The sequence below is a fragment of the Dendrobates tinctorius genome, unplaced genomic scaffold (genome assembly GCF_039654945.1).
Source record: "Dendrobates tinctorius isolate UK_male_01 unplaced genomic scaffold, ASM3965494v1 ptg000049l, whole genome shotgun sequence".
Taxonomy (NCBI): Eukaryota; Metazoa; Chordata; class Amphibia; order Anura; family Dendrobatidae; genus Dendrobates; species Dendrobates tinctorius.
Genome location: NW_027361717.1, coordinates 22,540,866 through 22,556,159, shown reverse-complemented (window position 1 = coordinate 22,556,159; position 15,294 = coordinate 22,540,866). Strand labels below are relative to the sequence as shown.

General features: G+C 41.0%; 1 protein-coding gene and 1 long non-coding RNA gene across 3 annotated transcripts in view; one reads left to right on the top strand and one right to left on the bottom strand.

Moving 5' to 3' along the window:
* SLCO2A1 (solute carrier organic anion transporter family member 2A1) overlaps window positions 1–15,294 on the bottom strand; it is a 71,774-nt gene that overhangs the window by 2,452 nt on the left and 54,028 nt on the right. Inside the window, exons 8-13 of the mRNA XM_073576536.1 lie at window positions 11,035–11,199; window positions 7,421–7,607; window positions 4,357–4,486; window positions 3,251–3,423; window positions 3,105–3,169; window positions 777–900 (exon numbers count right to left, since the gene is read on the bottom strand). Coding sequence (XP_073432637.1) covers window positions 777–900; window positions 3,105–3,169; window positions 3,251–3,423; window positions 4,357–4,486; window positions 7,421–7,607; window positions 11,035–11,199 — 844 coding nt within the window. The remainder of the gene's footprint in view (window positions 1–776; window positions 901–3,104; window positions 3,170–3,250; window positions 3,424–4,356; window positions 4,487–7,420; window positions 7,608–11,034; window positions 11,200–15,294) is intronic.
* The window catches only part of LOC141091137 (uncharacterized), a 69,146-nt gene that overhangs the window by 43,976 nt on the left and 9,876 nt on the right, over window positions 1–15,294 (top strand). The window lies entirely within an intron of this gene.

The window sequence follows — 15,294 nt, the reverse complement described above, 5'->3', positions numbered from 1 at the left end:
TAACTTTCGCCCATTTACTCTGTTAGAAAATGTGAACTTCATAGAGCGAGGCTTACATATCGGGCCCACCCCCCAGGGAGTTAGTTGACCTAGAATGGGGGTTATTTATGAAGAGCATTATTTCTGTAGTTAGTAAATAATAATGAAGACCAATGCATACTAAATGTCTGGCCTGGAACAGCGTTCTCCATCAATAACAGATGATCCGTGGAAGGCACCGTAGTTTTCAGGGGACAGTCCCTAAAAATGTTTGTATTTGGATGCGATGTAATACATTGTATGTGCATGTGATATTTCTCCTCCTCCCAAAGAAATAATAATTCTGGAGGTACTTCTCCTATTCCTACAAAATCTATAAAATACACTAAACTCTGTACACTGTTTAGTGGCCGCTACTGGGTACTGCAGTTCAGCTCTTATGTACAAAGGAGCTGATCTGCAGTACCCAGGAGCGGCCACTACACAGTGTATGGAGCTGTGCATTTCTTCTCTGTACAGTGTTTACATCCAGCCTCTACCGGAACTGGAAACTGCTGATCAGTTGGATTGCAGGTTCTAGGACCCCCACCGATCTGATGTTGATGACCTACCCCAATGATAAGCCATTATTATTGTAGTACTGGATGAACCCTACAACTCGGTGAGCACTTGAAGTAATTGTGTAAAGCACAAGGAGTCTAAAGTCCCTGTGGAAATCCTCTGGTTGTGTTCAGAATCAGGACCTCCATGCTGTATGGCCAATCTAGTGATTATTATATACTAAGTCATTATAGTACCTGTTCCTTAGAAGGTCATTGTCATAATATCGACATGCTCCTCTTTTCAGGCTGGAAGATGTAGACCACTGCATGCAAGTAGAATCAATGACCAGTCCAAAAATGGCTGGGGCTGGGAGCCATGCTGAGAAATAACAAATACAACGAGGTGAAATCAGATGTGACATCAGATTATTTGAAGTCAGTTTCGAATATAGTTATGGATGGCTGACGTCTGGCAGGTTGCTTTCAAAAGTTTGATTGGTTGGATTTAGAGATGATCAAAAGATTTGCACAGCTCAGGTCCAGCAGCCATGTCAGAAGTCCATGGCCACCGACCAGAGTACTGAACAAGCTCTCCTATCTGCTGGAATCGATAGCACCTCTTCAGATTTGTAGACCAGGAGCGATGTTGGCAACTAGGAGGAAATTAGGAAGGCTCTGGTTCTGCCTACCTATTTTATCTTATGGCTTGATTTTTAGAGGTTGGTTGTGCGACATTAAGGCTATGTGCACACGTGCAGAATTACCGTGGAAATTTCCGCGGCAATTCTGCAACTCCCTGCTGCGGTAAAATCGTGGGAAATTCGCATACAGAAGTCCCGCAAAAAACTAGCGTTTTGCAAGCGTAATTAGCTTGCAGAATGCTAGAGTTTTCCAAGCGATCTGTTGCATCGCTTGGAAAACCGATTGACAGGTTGGTCACACTCGTCAAACATAGTGTTTGACGAGTGTGACCAACTTTTTACTATTGAGGCCGCCTATGCAGCATCAGTAGTAAAAGATAGGATGTAAAAAATAATAAAAAATATTGTTATTCTCACCTTCCGACGGCCCCCGATCTGCTCTGCGGCACCCCCGGCTTCTTCCGGTCCCAGTAATGCTTTGCGAGAAGGACCTGCAATGACGTCGCGCTCGCGAGAGAGGCGGGAAGGAGATCGGGGGCCGTCGAAAGGTGAGAATAACAATATTTTTTATTTTTATTCTATATTTTACAGGATTATGGTACCCAAGGCATGGAGGAGAGTCTCCTCTCCTCCAGACCCTGGGTACCATCCGCACATTTTCCGCTTACTTTGCGCATGGAGGGCATAGCCACATTTGTAAAGTGAGCATTTCAATGCAATCCTATGGGTGCGGAATCCCCGCGATTCCGCAAAAAGAATGAGCATGCTGTGGATTTTTCCGCTATGCGATTCCGCAGCATTAGCACAGCATTGCGAAATTCCATAGTATTGCATGGGATGCGTTTTTTTGCGTTTTCACGGCGATTTCGCATGTAAAAAAAGCCTCGAAAACGCTAAAAAACTGCAACGTATGCACGCAGCCTAATAGTTGATTACTTTAATGCATATGATGATCTGAATCATACGACTGATTAATCTCTTGGGGCTCGATCTATATCTGATATGTGACCAAGCTTTTATTTGTAAAGACTTTAATTATAAGAGTCCTGTAGACTCATAGAGACAAGTATAAGTCTATATAGCATCTCAATGTGCATGTCAAAGTAAAATGCGGAAATGATGACCTATTTAAAGGAGGGTTTTTCATCACCATAGGTTGGTAAAATTGCAAATTGCTTGCAAAACCAAGAATTTTTTCAGTCTACCTTTTATTAAAAATCCCCTCTGCCCCTAGGAATAGAGGGCTTCTTCATTTTACGGGTTAGATATTGTTGCCAAATTTACCGGCCACCTCTGCAGTCTATGGCTTCCTAGGTTGCGGAGCATGCGCTTGCAAGTTCTTTGCTATAGAGCTTGCAAGCACAGGGTTCTGAAGCTGGCCAAATCGCAGTGCTATAGAGGTAAGTCTCCAAGAGACCTCCAGGGTGGGCAGTCTGTGGTCTGGGTGGGGTGCACAGAGTATAAAGTAGTCTGGCTACAGGTCAAAAAGCTCTCAATGGTCCAAAAGGGAATGTTCTTCAACCCCATGGAAAGTAGTGAAAACGCGGCCTTTAATCATATAGGAGAAAAAATATTGGGAGAATGGGCACATATAAAAAAAGAAAACCCATAATTGTTATGTGTTTCTGGTAGAATAACCCATAATCTTTTTATAATATGTGCACATTCTCCCAATTTTTGTTATCTTATATGATTAAAGCCTAAGTTTTATCTACTTTCCTTTGGAGCTGGAGAACATCCCTTTTTGGAGAATTGAGAGCAAATCGCAGTGCCCCTGCTGCCAGCCCACAAGGAGCACAACTCCTCCCCCACCACCTCCTGTCAAACAGGACTCTGTGGAGCAGTGTGTTCCTGAAGATCGGATAATGAGACAGAGTCTTTAAAAAAAAGGTCAGTGATGGAAGACTGAGCTTTTCTTTGTTCCCTTTTCACCATAACTCACCTAAAAGTCTCATCAGTAGAAACTGAATTCCGATTGCAAATGATTTCTCCTCCTGTGGTACCACCCTACGAAAAAAAGTATGATGAAATTAAATGGTTGGTACTCTTTCATGACCATCCATTTTGTCCTCTATCTTTCCTACATACCTTAAGACCATCATATAAAGAGGATTATGGGACAGACAGGCAACAAGTCCAGCGAATGAGATGAGGAACATTACTGGAAGCAGGAGATGGGCACAGCTCACGGGGCAGGAGCCTGACTGCGCCGTTCCCCCAGTATCACTGCCATCACTGATGCACGAGCAGTTTGTATATACCTGGATTAATAAAGAAGGCAGCCTTGTGATGACCAGTAACAGATAACAATTCTTTAGAGGCCAAAGCATGACACAAAGTAAGATTTACGGTGTGTGCACAGTACGTTGCGGATTCTGCTGCGGTGTACAGTACCATTATATTCAATGTGCAGATTTGCTGCGATTTTACATTTGCAGCATGTCAATTCTTTGTGCGGATTCCGCAGCATTTGCAAACCTCTTCCGTTATAGGAATCTGCAGGTGTAAAAACGCAGGTGAAATCTGCACAAAATCTGCACAAAATCCACAGTAGATCTGCACTAAATCCGCAGGTAAAACGCAGGTCATTTTTTGTGCACAGACCCTCAAACTTCCACGTAGATGGACAATCCATGCATTTGTTATAAGACCACGCATTAGTAAAGGGAATTTGTCAGCGGGATTCATACATTTTTTTTTTTACTTTATGCATGCTTCAATAATCTCCATGCGAGACCAGAAGCTGCACTACTTTGATTGCCTCTGCTACAAACAGGCGATGATCACCTGGGTGTAGCAGAAATGCTCACTTGCTATGACCACGGGGCGGCATTCATAGCAATCCAGCAATGCCAACCATAGAGGTCAGCGTCAGACCTCTGGTTGTCATGCTGACCCATCGGTGAGCCGCAATCAAAAAGCGGATGTCCGAAATCGGCGTGCCATTATGCCAGATGTCGTAAGGGGGTTAACATGTTTGACCACTGTTTTTTTTTCTAGAATAAAGTGCAGACAGATGGCGCATTTATGGTCCAAATCCACAAAAGAGAGGTTGAGACCGGGTGCCGGGTGGTTCAGATCCCAGGGTATTTGGCCATTTTTCCCTTCCTATAATTTGGCCCTAAACCAATAATCTTGGCACAGTAGTAAATACAACATACAGGAATATAATCACTTTTGTATGGGTTACTCACCGATGTATAAGTATTAAATGTACTACATCCTGCATGGCAGGGGGACAGGTATTCCACTCCATCAGACCCACACACTGGGTGAAAAGTGTGTTCTGGGCAAGCACACTGCTGAATGCAGGTCATATTCGTACTGAAAAATATCACAATTTTTTGGTTGAACAAACTCTTAAAAGTAACAGTCATGACTAATTTATAACAGTGGGTGACTGACGTCTGGGTACTCATTACGGGGTATTCAGCCCAGTCCAAATTTTTGACAAGTAATCCAGCTTGCCATATCGTAACAATGAGGAAAACACACAGTTATTTGGCTCTGATTCTAGCGGTCATCAATTGGCCACGTACACTATTTTAACCATATCAGTTTTATTCAGATTTTCCAACTTCAATGTTTATTGGATGAAGCAGATCAGGTGATGTGTATTAGTGTAATGAGGAGGTGAGGCCTGAGGATACAACACCCTTTATCAAGGGGTGTAGAATTAATAGACAGCTGACTTTCCTCTGGCAAAATGGGCCAAAAAAGAGATTTAACTGACCCTGATTAGTGAAAAATTGTCTTATCGATGGATGCCGCCAAGATATTGAAGCGTGATAACAGAACCAGCAAAAGTTTTGTTGCAAATAGTCATCTGGGTCACGAAAAGTGTGTTGTGAAAAAAAGACAGACATTAACTGCCAAAGACTGAAGAATAATCAAATGTGGAGTGACCGGGAAGGCATTATTTTCCAGTGCTGTCATATTCCAGGATGGCAACCTCCCTAAAGGCCAGAAGTTCAAGCTGTTCAGTGCTCAGAGACATGGAGGAGGTAAGGAAGGCTGAAACTAGACCACCACTGAACTCCACATAGAAGGTGATACATTAAGACTGGGCCAAGAGACAACTGAAGACAGATTTTTTCAAAGGTTTTATGGACTGATGAGATGAGAGTGACTCTGGATAGACCAGATGGATGGGTCCATGGCTGGATCAGAAACGGGGACAGACATTCACTTCCACTCAGGTGCCACCAAGGTGGAGGTGTGGTACTGCTGTGGGCTGGTATTATTAAAGATGAGCCAGTTGGACCTTGTTGGGTTGAAGATGGAATCAAAATCAACTCCCAAACCTACTGCAAGTTTCTAGAAGACTCTTTCTTCCACCAGTGGTACGGGACAAAGTCTAAGACCTTCTGGGCCTTACTTAAATGGCAGACTTACACTTTCTTAAATATTCAGGTTTATTGGTCTTTTGGATTAACCGGCAGCCCAGTAGTTGTTCAGTAACAAAATTATTCATTAAAAAAAAAACATACTGCCTAAAATTGTGCACACAGTATGGTGTATCTGTGACTTGTCATGTGCGTCTAGATTCTCATCCATTTCTCTCGATGGAACAATATTCCACACAGAATCAGCATGCTGCAGTATGTGCCAAAAACCTACACTGGGCTGGACGACCCCATTCTTGGATAAAGAAAACATGGAAGGGAATACAATATTATTATAATTAATGTTAAGTACGTTAGATTGTATCTGTGCCAAATATTATGAGGCGCGTGTGGTATTTGAACAAATATTGAGATGTTGAAGAAGAATTCAACTCATAAATATAATTTATAGTGTTTAGATAGGAGACAAGTATCTATAAGGATGCCAACTTTTTAGCTTATTTCGTCAACTACTAGTTTACACGGCATAACCTAGGTTTATTCTTTAAGAGTATATTTACAGAAGGTTTTTTCAGTCGGTGAAAAATGGAAACTGGTTCAGGAAATGCTGATGTTTTCTTGGTGGTTTTTTGTTGACATTTCCTGATATTTGTTAATGTATTTCTTACTAACTTTATGAAAATATTTTCTACCACCTTTTGGGCCTTTTTATTGCATTTTTTTATTGCCATTAAGCAAAGAATAGCTCAAAAGCCTTAAAAGTCCTTATTAAACACACAAAGTAACGCCCAGGCGTTTTTCTACCCTTCCCTTTTACTTCTGTTGTAAAGTATGGAGTGGATCACTAGACTGGACGGGTCACTAGTTTTAAACTCTTAGCGTTTACGGAAGAAGTGATCAAAAGCCGATCAAAAGCCGGAATGTATGACCAGCAAGTTGTTTTTCAATAGAAGTGAATACAAAGAGTCTTTCACGCGATTTTGAGCAATTTTTCAGGTGTTTTTTAAGCTTATCTATTCCAAAACCACCTGAAAAAAATATTCCTTGGGAAAACTCTTAGAAACAGTCCTTCATCAAATTTGATGTCCAAAATTGATCAAACATCATATTTTTGAGATAAGTGGCTTCATCTTTTGCTGACGGCTTCCATGGGTTGTCCCAGCGCCTCCTGCAAGCCAGAGAATCAAGCCCATCTCGTAATCCATACCTTGTGCTATTTCCATCAATCTGACCTTCTCCTGGGCTTCAGTTCTATGGTAAAGCACAAGACACCATGGGGTGGATGATGTAGAGGTAAAGGGCTGGATACTCAGGCTTGGAGGAGGTGCCGAGGATGGATTCTGGCTATTGCATTTCACATTTCTGTGTTGGAGTTGCAAACATGGGAAAAGTATAAAGTATACATAGGTATAAGTAGGTGTTTCGCATCTAACTAGGCTTCATCTGGTGCTCTGATATCTGAAATCTCATAGAATTTCATTGATTCAATTATGTACCTATTTTAAGTCATCCGATATAGATATGTAAGTAAGCAGCCATATTTGGGAAGTGTCAGAAGTAACAGTTGTAACGAGAAGGAATTTCCTGTACTTGAACATTTGTAGGACATGCAGATCCTAAATATTGAAAGGCATTTGGTAAACCTCTCAGGATTGGTCTCACCAGTCCATAAGTATCTATGGAAAAAGCCATTTGATGATGATGTAGGTTAGGCCATACTCATTACTTCTATCATAGAGCATTTTTGTTTTTTCTTTTCTCATCACTAGAGGTCACACTATTAGGACCCCCTCAAATTCCAAGAACCCAGACCTTTGTGCCGTATTTGAATGTGGCTGCAGCTGATTCTTGGAAAACCCCTTTAGGGGACATGGCCGATAAATGGCAGGTGTGATTGTAGTAGGCTCAGTACCTGCCACTATAGGATCCCAGCTTCTGTGTTGAGCAGCCCATGAAGAACAGAGGTACGCAGAGCATGACCGAGGTGAACAGAACAGACAGGGCAAAGCGAGGAATCGTCTTGGCAGAAAAACAACACTTCTTCATTATGATTCCTCCAATTAGCATTCCTAGAGCAGCAGCTGGCAAATTTACAGCACCTGTGTACACAAGACGTAAAGGCTGAATTTATAATGGGTCACTTGGAATAAATCATACATTAAATATAGGTATATCCATCACAACCCTACAGATAAACATGGAGTGACGGGCATCCATGCTGCAGTGACATCTCCATCACCGGCCTCTATGTGCCGATACAGCAGTCACAATCAGTGGACGGGCTACAGAGTTGCTTCCACAGAGAAAAAAGTTGTAGTTATTGGTTATTTCTTCCTGTGGAGACCACGAAGCTGGGGTAAGAAAAAGTGGAGGCAATGCTTCCTGGGAAAAAGTTATGTAAATTACCTCTGCTCAAGAATCAAAACTTGTTAAAGGGAATCTATCCTCAAGTTTTTGTTGTGTAATCTGAGAGCAGCATGATGTAGGAGCAGAGACCTGATTCCAGTGATGTATCACTTACTGGGCCAATTGTTGATGGTTCAAAAAAATCACTGGAGATTATCACTATAAAGATAAAAGAAACCACAAAAGCGCGCCCATAGGGCTTTACCAGATATAATGAGTAAAATTTGAATTGTTCAGGGTACTCACCCTCAGAGGTTGTGTAACCACACAACTACTAAATACGCTCAATCCCATAATGAAGCTGCAGCAGGAGGGTGTAGACAGACAGCGTCTGCTTCCATTACTCAAAGAGGAGATCCCAAAAGGGAAAAAAAACACCTTGTTCCCGCGCTGCTATACTTCAACCCTCAAATGGAGGAAATCCAGTCGATTCTAGGAGTAGGTTCCAATATCAATGCTTTATTTCATGGTACATACAAAGACAGCGTGTTACGAGGTCCGTTCCATGACCTCTTCCTCATGTCGGATGTTCAAGGATGAAGACAAATCAAAGGTTGACGGTTTATATCATATCAGGGTTAATTACCCCGCTGCTCACAAAGAGGAAGCTGTGGGGTGGAGTAACCAAATGCAAATACATAAACATTTCATTACAAAACGAACCAATATTAAAAGACACAATAACTTACTCCCCATAAATCACAAATTGGACTAGATTAAAAAGAAAAAACAAAAAATTTTTTTTTTTTAATTTTTAAAGAAAAAAAAAAAACTTCTCTTACCAGAATCAAACCTATAAGGTTGTGGGGCTAAAAGTCTGTATGTGGACTGAAAGCCTCCACTTTATCTAGTAGTGCTATAGGCACACTATTATATTGGACTAAAAAGAGCCATCTATTTAAGATAAAAAGTGAACATTATATACACAGAAAACCAAGACCGTGAATAACCAGACTGGTTTTCCACTTACAGTACTAACATAAGAGGTCAGGAAACCTTTTCAGAGTGACAGAAAAATAAACGCATCTGAGAAGAAATTTCACTCGAAGATATCGCACACCTCATTGAGGCCATTTGGATTTATGGTATTCAACCTATAAATCCAGTATATTTCTCTTCTACACAAAGCCTGGAATCTGTTAGGGTACTAGAATCAACCCGGTCAATAGGTAAAAACCGCAAACCCGAAAAATCTCGTCCATGCATGATAGCGCAGTGTCTGGACAGGCCGTGCTTCGTAAAGCCTTTTTTGACATTGTGACGATGCCTCTTTTTAGTCCAATATAATAGTGTGCCTATAGCACTACTAGATAAAGTGGAGGATTTCAGGTCACATACAGACTTTTAGCCCCACAACCTTATAGGTTTGATTCTGGTAAGAGAAGTTTTTTTTTTCTTTAAAAATTAATTTGTTTTGTTTTTTCTTTTTAATCTAGTCCAATTTGTGATTTATGGGGAGTAAGTTATTGTGTCTTTTAATATTGGTTCGTTTTGTAATGAAGTGTTTATGTATTTGCATTTGGTTACTCCACCCCACAGCTTCCTCTTTGTGAGCAGCGGGGTAATTAACCCTGATATGATATAAATCGTCAACCTTTGATTTGTCTTCATCCTTGTACATCCGACCTGAGGAAGAGGTCATGGAATGGACCTCGAAACGCGTTGTCTTTGTATGTACCATGAAATAAAGCATTGATATTGGAACCTACTCCTAGAATCGACTGGATTTCCTCCATTTGAGGGTTGAAGTATAGCAGTGCGGGAACCAGGTGTTTTTTTTTTTTTCCCTTTTGGGATCTCCTCTTTGAGTAATGGAGATTATCACTAGAGGACTAGTTGTCTCATGACGTGTAGTCTTCCTATAGTATGTAACCCCGCCCTCATTACTGATTGGCAGCTTTATGCCTATGCACAGTATACACAGAAAGCTGCCAATCAGTGGTGTGGGCGGGGTTATACCAGGCTCAGCATTCAGGGAGCTGTTAGATCTGCAGCAGATAAAACTGTGATTTTATCAATACTGCACCAAGCAGCCCAGTAAATGATGCATCAAAGCCCCTGTACCTACATCATGTTGTTCTCTGATAACATGGCAAAACATGGTTACGGATTCCCTTAAATGGGTCGACATTGACTTAAAGGGTACGCCACCAATAAGTGGCAATAGAGAGCCATCTTTCTTCCCCTTAAAAGGAATTTGTCGGTAGGTATTTGCTAGTAATCTGAAAGCACCATGTTGTAGAGGAAGAGACCCTGATTACAGGGATGTGTCACTTACTGGGCTGTGCTTTGCTGTTTCAATACAATCAGTGTTTTATCAGCAGGAGATTATCACTACAGGACAAATGGCCTTATGCATCCTTGTCCAACCACGGCCACCATTAGTAGATCTCTGTCACTATACAATGGACACAGACAGCTGTGGTGTGTGCTGGTTATACACAGCGCAACAACTGAGCTCTGCTTAGTCTGCAGCAGAGAAAACTGTCATTCTATCCCAACTGCAGTATTGGAAGTGATACATCACTGGATTCAGGGTCTCTGTCCCTACATCATGTTGCTGTCAGATTACATAACAAAAACCTGCTGAATGATTCCCTTTACCTTAACCCCTTACTGCCTGCTCACTGAATAGTACGTTAGCTGGCACTATCCCCCGCTTTGAGGTAGGCTCCGGCGGTGAGCCCACCTCAAAGCCGCGACATGTCAGCTGTTTTCAACAAAAACTTCCACCTGATGAAGACGGTTTAACCGTTGAAACGCGTTCTGGTTCAACACTAAAATCCTTGTCTTGGTCTCATTTCCAGCGCTCCTAGGACCATTGTTATTATTTTCTACTGCATTTGGTATCCTCTTAGAAGGTTAACAGCTGGAGCTGCGGTTGACCTTTTGCCTTTATTTTTAATTGCGACCCTCACAGCGCTCCCAGTGACCGCTTTCTTTTCCCCTGGATTTCAGTGTCTGATTCATGGTTCGGACAGCAGTCATCATCCATCAAATTATTATTTATGTTGCTTTTATAGTCTTATTGGCAGGATTTTAATATTCAGAGACGTGTATTCATGTTCTCCATTCAAATGTTACGGAAAAGATTAGAATCTCATCAGATGTATCACTTACCAATGAGAAAGTTGGCATATGAAGTGCTGGATCCATATTCCTTCTCTAGATATTTGTTGAGGAAGGTAGAAAGAGCAGCAATGACCGAGGAGAAACTGCACTGAGACAGGACCAGGATCAAGAAAAGTGGATTCATCAGCAGACGAACAAAGTGTCGTGGGAACTCTGCAAATAGGGAAAGCAAACATTCATGTGTGAAACATATAAGAATGCATAGATGGTTATGGTTTATCCAAAGACATGTCTGACACATATGTCGTATATATATATAAATATATATATAAGACAATGAGTCTGGTTTCAATAATATTACAGTATCTCCAACCTAATGCAATGGGAATTACAGTGTCGTCATGGTCTGAAGATAGGTCCTGTACACTATTAGCTCAAACAGCACAAAAAATATTCATCTGTCTTCCTAAGATTGTAGCAGACTGTTACCTATGAGTCCACAATATTATTGGGAGGAGCACTCAATACAGTAGTGCTTTCCATGTGGGTTTTACAATTTTCTCGTATATTTTATTAACTTATCACCATTTTCAAATTTTTGTTTCCCAAAAATCCAGTGTAGGTTATACCATTTTTTTCTTGGCACAAATTAATTTTGACAAATGTACTACTGATTTTCATGATAAAGAAAAGATGTCTGAGCTTCACTAGACTTAGCCGAAGTGAAAAGGAGCCGTGAAAATGAAAAAATCTATTTTTCCCGCAAAAATCTTGCTTTGGTAACCAAATATTTCAATTTCACAAGGGTAACAGAAGAAAATAATCCCTATAATTTGTTGTGCAATTTTTCCTGAGTACGCCGATACCCCATATGTGGCAGAAAACTACTGTTCGGGTACACGGCAATGCTAAGAAGGGAAGGAGCTCCAATTGAATTCTAGAGCGCAGTTTTGGCTGGAATAGATTGCGGATGCTGTCACATTTGAAGAGCCGCTGACATGCCAGAACGGCAGAAACCCCTTCAAGTGACCCAATTTTGCAAACTACACCTCTTGAGAAATTCATCTAGGGAAGTAGTGAGCATTTTTAAGCCTAAGGTAATTAACAGAATTGTATAACATTGGGCTGAGTTAATGGAAAATTACCATTTTTCCCACTAAAATGTTGCTTTAGCCCCAAGTTTTGATTTTCAAAAGAAATAACAGGAGAAATTAAGAGGTACAATTTGTTAAACAATTTCTCCTGAGTATGCAAATACTTCAAGTGGTCAAAAACTACTTTTGAGGCACAGTGCAAAGCTCAGAGGGGAAGAAGCCCCATATTGGTGTTCAGATTTTGCTGGAATGATTTGAGGGTGCCATGTCACATTGGCAGAGCCCCTGAGGTGCCAGATCAGTGAAATTCCAAATAAGTGACCACATTTTACAAACTACACCCCCCACTTACATTATGTAGGGGTGCAGTCTCACAGAATTTTATACCATTGAGCAGAGAAGAAAGAATAATTACATAATTACATTTTTGTTGTTTTAGCCCAAAGTTTTTAATTTTTATAAGGACCAATAGAAAAAATGGAGCTCATAGCTTCTTGTGCATTTTTTCCTTAGTGCACCAATATCCTACATGTAATACTTTTCAGGCACCGTGCAAAGCTCAGAAGGGAAGGAGCGCCATATTATAGTCCAGATTTTACTGTTGTGGTTTGTGGGTGCCAGGACAAAAGACCCCCCCCCACATATGTGATCGCATTTTACAAACCACCTCTCAATGAACTCAGCTAAGGGATCATATTGACATTAGGGGTTTGTCACAGAATTGTATACCATTGCACAATGAAGAAAAAATTATTACATTTTTATCACAAAAAAATTATTTTAGCTCCAGATTTTACATTTTCACACTGGGAAATGGGTAAAAATGACACCAAAATCTGTCTCACAATTTCTGCAAAGTGTGGAAATACTCCATATGTGGCTGCACAGTACTGCTTAGCCACACAGCGAGACTCGGGAGGAACAGAGCGCTATTTGCCTCCTGGATAGCAGAGTTCCCTAAAATAGTTTACGGACTGCAAATTAAGAGTCCCTAAATGTTAGAAGAGCGGAATCTCCCTCAAGTGACCCCATTTTGGATATTATACCCCTTTGGGAATTTATCTAAAGGTGTAGTGACGATGTGACCCCATGGGTATTTTCCAGAAACAACCAGCAGTGGATGTTACTCAGCGAAAATTGCAAATCTGCCATTGTAGTGTCCACTTGCCTGTGAGGTTCAAATGGCAAATGGCGTCCTGCCCAAAGAAAAATACATTGTATTCAACGTGCCCTGATGCGAAAAGCACATCAGGGCTGCCAGCACCTACCCCCTGTGTGTGAATACTATGGGTAAGACCTCCTGGACATAATTGGACTGTTATTTATATATGTGATTACTGGTGCCTGCTGTAACTATGACTCTCCTCTGTAAATTGGTCACTAATATTGTTGATGTATTATGAATCAGGTGGAGATTGACAGTAAAGTTGATACAGGATACGTGCACTTGATTTTTGGTCAGGGTTTCTAGCACTACCACTTTATATGGTATATTTTATCATCTTAGGAGGTCCCGTCCCCCATCCACTTAAATATTCATAGTGGGTTTTGTGACATCTTTTTTGCATCTTGTTTCCATATTATTCATTATTTGTTAAGATTTTCCTGATATGTATATCCATGAATTGATGGTGGTTTAAGAGTTTTTCTAATAAACGGAATTATATTTTATTGGACTGTTTTTGGTCTCTCAATTTTTTTTCTTGTTTAATTGTCATGTATGAGAGCGTCCTGCAGACGTGACCCAGAGTACCACTTGGTGCTGGGTTTATTATAAATAGAATGTGTTCTGTTCTTTTTCTTGTGTCTCCACCTACAAATGTAGTATAGTTTTCCTGATTTACTATGTCTCATTCCTCATCTGCAGCCATTGCAGGACGTTAGGTATCCAGGGTTATTACCACTAGCATTTAGCTAACTAACTGTCATTATATCAGTGGTCATAACCACTGCAATGGCAAATGGTAAATCCATTAAGACGTGCACAGCGTTTTAATTAATTTGACACATCTTTGGGCTGTCCTTGTGCCAGAAAAAATAAATCTATGCCAGATTTCAGTTACATTGTAGACCAGTTTTATGGCATGCATTATAGCACATTAGTAAAGTAAAGGGAGCCATGCTCCCTTTTGCTAAACCTGCACACCCCTACTTTCTGCTAATTGCAGAGTAAAGCACAAAAAGGCAAAAGAAAGCCACAACATTTGGCATATAACACCATTTGGAACAATTTTTGGTAGCTTTTGACACCAGTAATTTGACATAGAAGGGATGATTAGTTGCTTCCAGCTCTGTGCGCCACTGCCATAACTTCGGGGCTTCCTATAATTGCCACGTCCAAGTTTCTAAATATTAGGCAGTATTACCAAATGTGAGCTACTGTAATTAGTTTTTTTTAACTCTCTGAGAGAACGTAGAGGAAAAACCCCAACACCCCATAGCTGTCATTCTCCCACCACAAGGGACAACATTTTGGTAGTTAAACAGTTCATCTGTGCAATTTCCTATCTCGGGTTGGATAAGTGGGCACCTTAACCTTGACGAGGGGCAGCCCTGCCTATTAAATTCTGATCTTCTGCTATAAAGAACTGCAGGGAATGAATTGTTCCAGATCAGTCTTATCCGTGATGGGCACTTGACTTCCACCCAACTTCCCGTCACTAGTCAAGGTGCTTGGTTAAATGCTGATAACAGAATGGCCGACATCTGGCAGCCACTTGCCTGCGAGGTTCTGAAGTGCAAATGGAGTCCTGCCCAAAGAAAAATACATTGTATTCAACACATGTCAGAACAGGGTTCTGTAGGGTCCCTAGGATCAGAGCTTGTCCTGAAAAACCCTACTAAATGTTTAACAAATCAGTTTATAGTAACTCCAGCCAAGTGGAAACCGAGCTGTCAAGTATCATTGCAAGGTTTACAAAGTCATCTATAAAGTCTGACATGTGAGTACAATAACTGCGTGGAATTGGAGCTACCAGCCGAATGATGAGAGGTGTAGTTTTATTACTTTTTGGCCTATTTATTTACTTCTATTTTATCTTGAAAAAAAATCTATAATTGCACGTATTCTGTCCTGTAACTAAATGCTCCCGCACATCAGTCAGCGCTTACTGATCAGCACTGCCAAGTTGGACGCATATTTCAGAACGTTCTTGCCAAAATTCTTTTTATTAATGTTCCTGAGCGGCTGCGTGATTGACTATGAAGCGTGCCA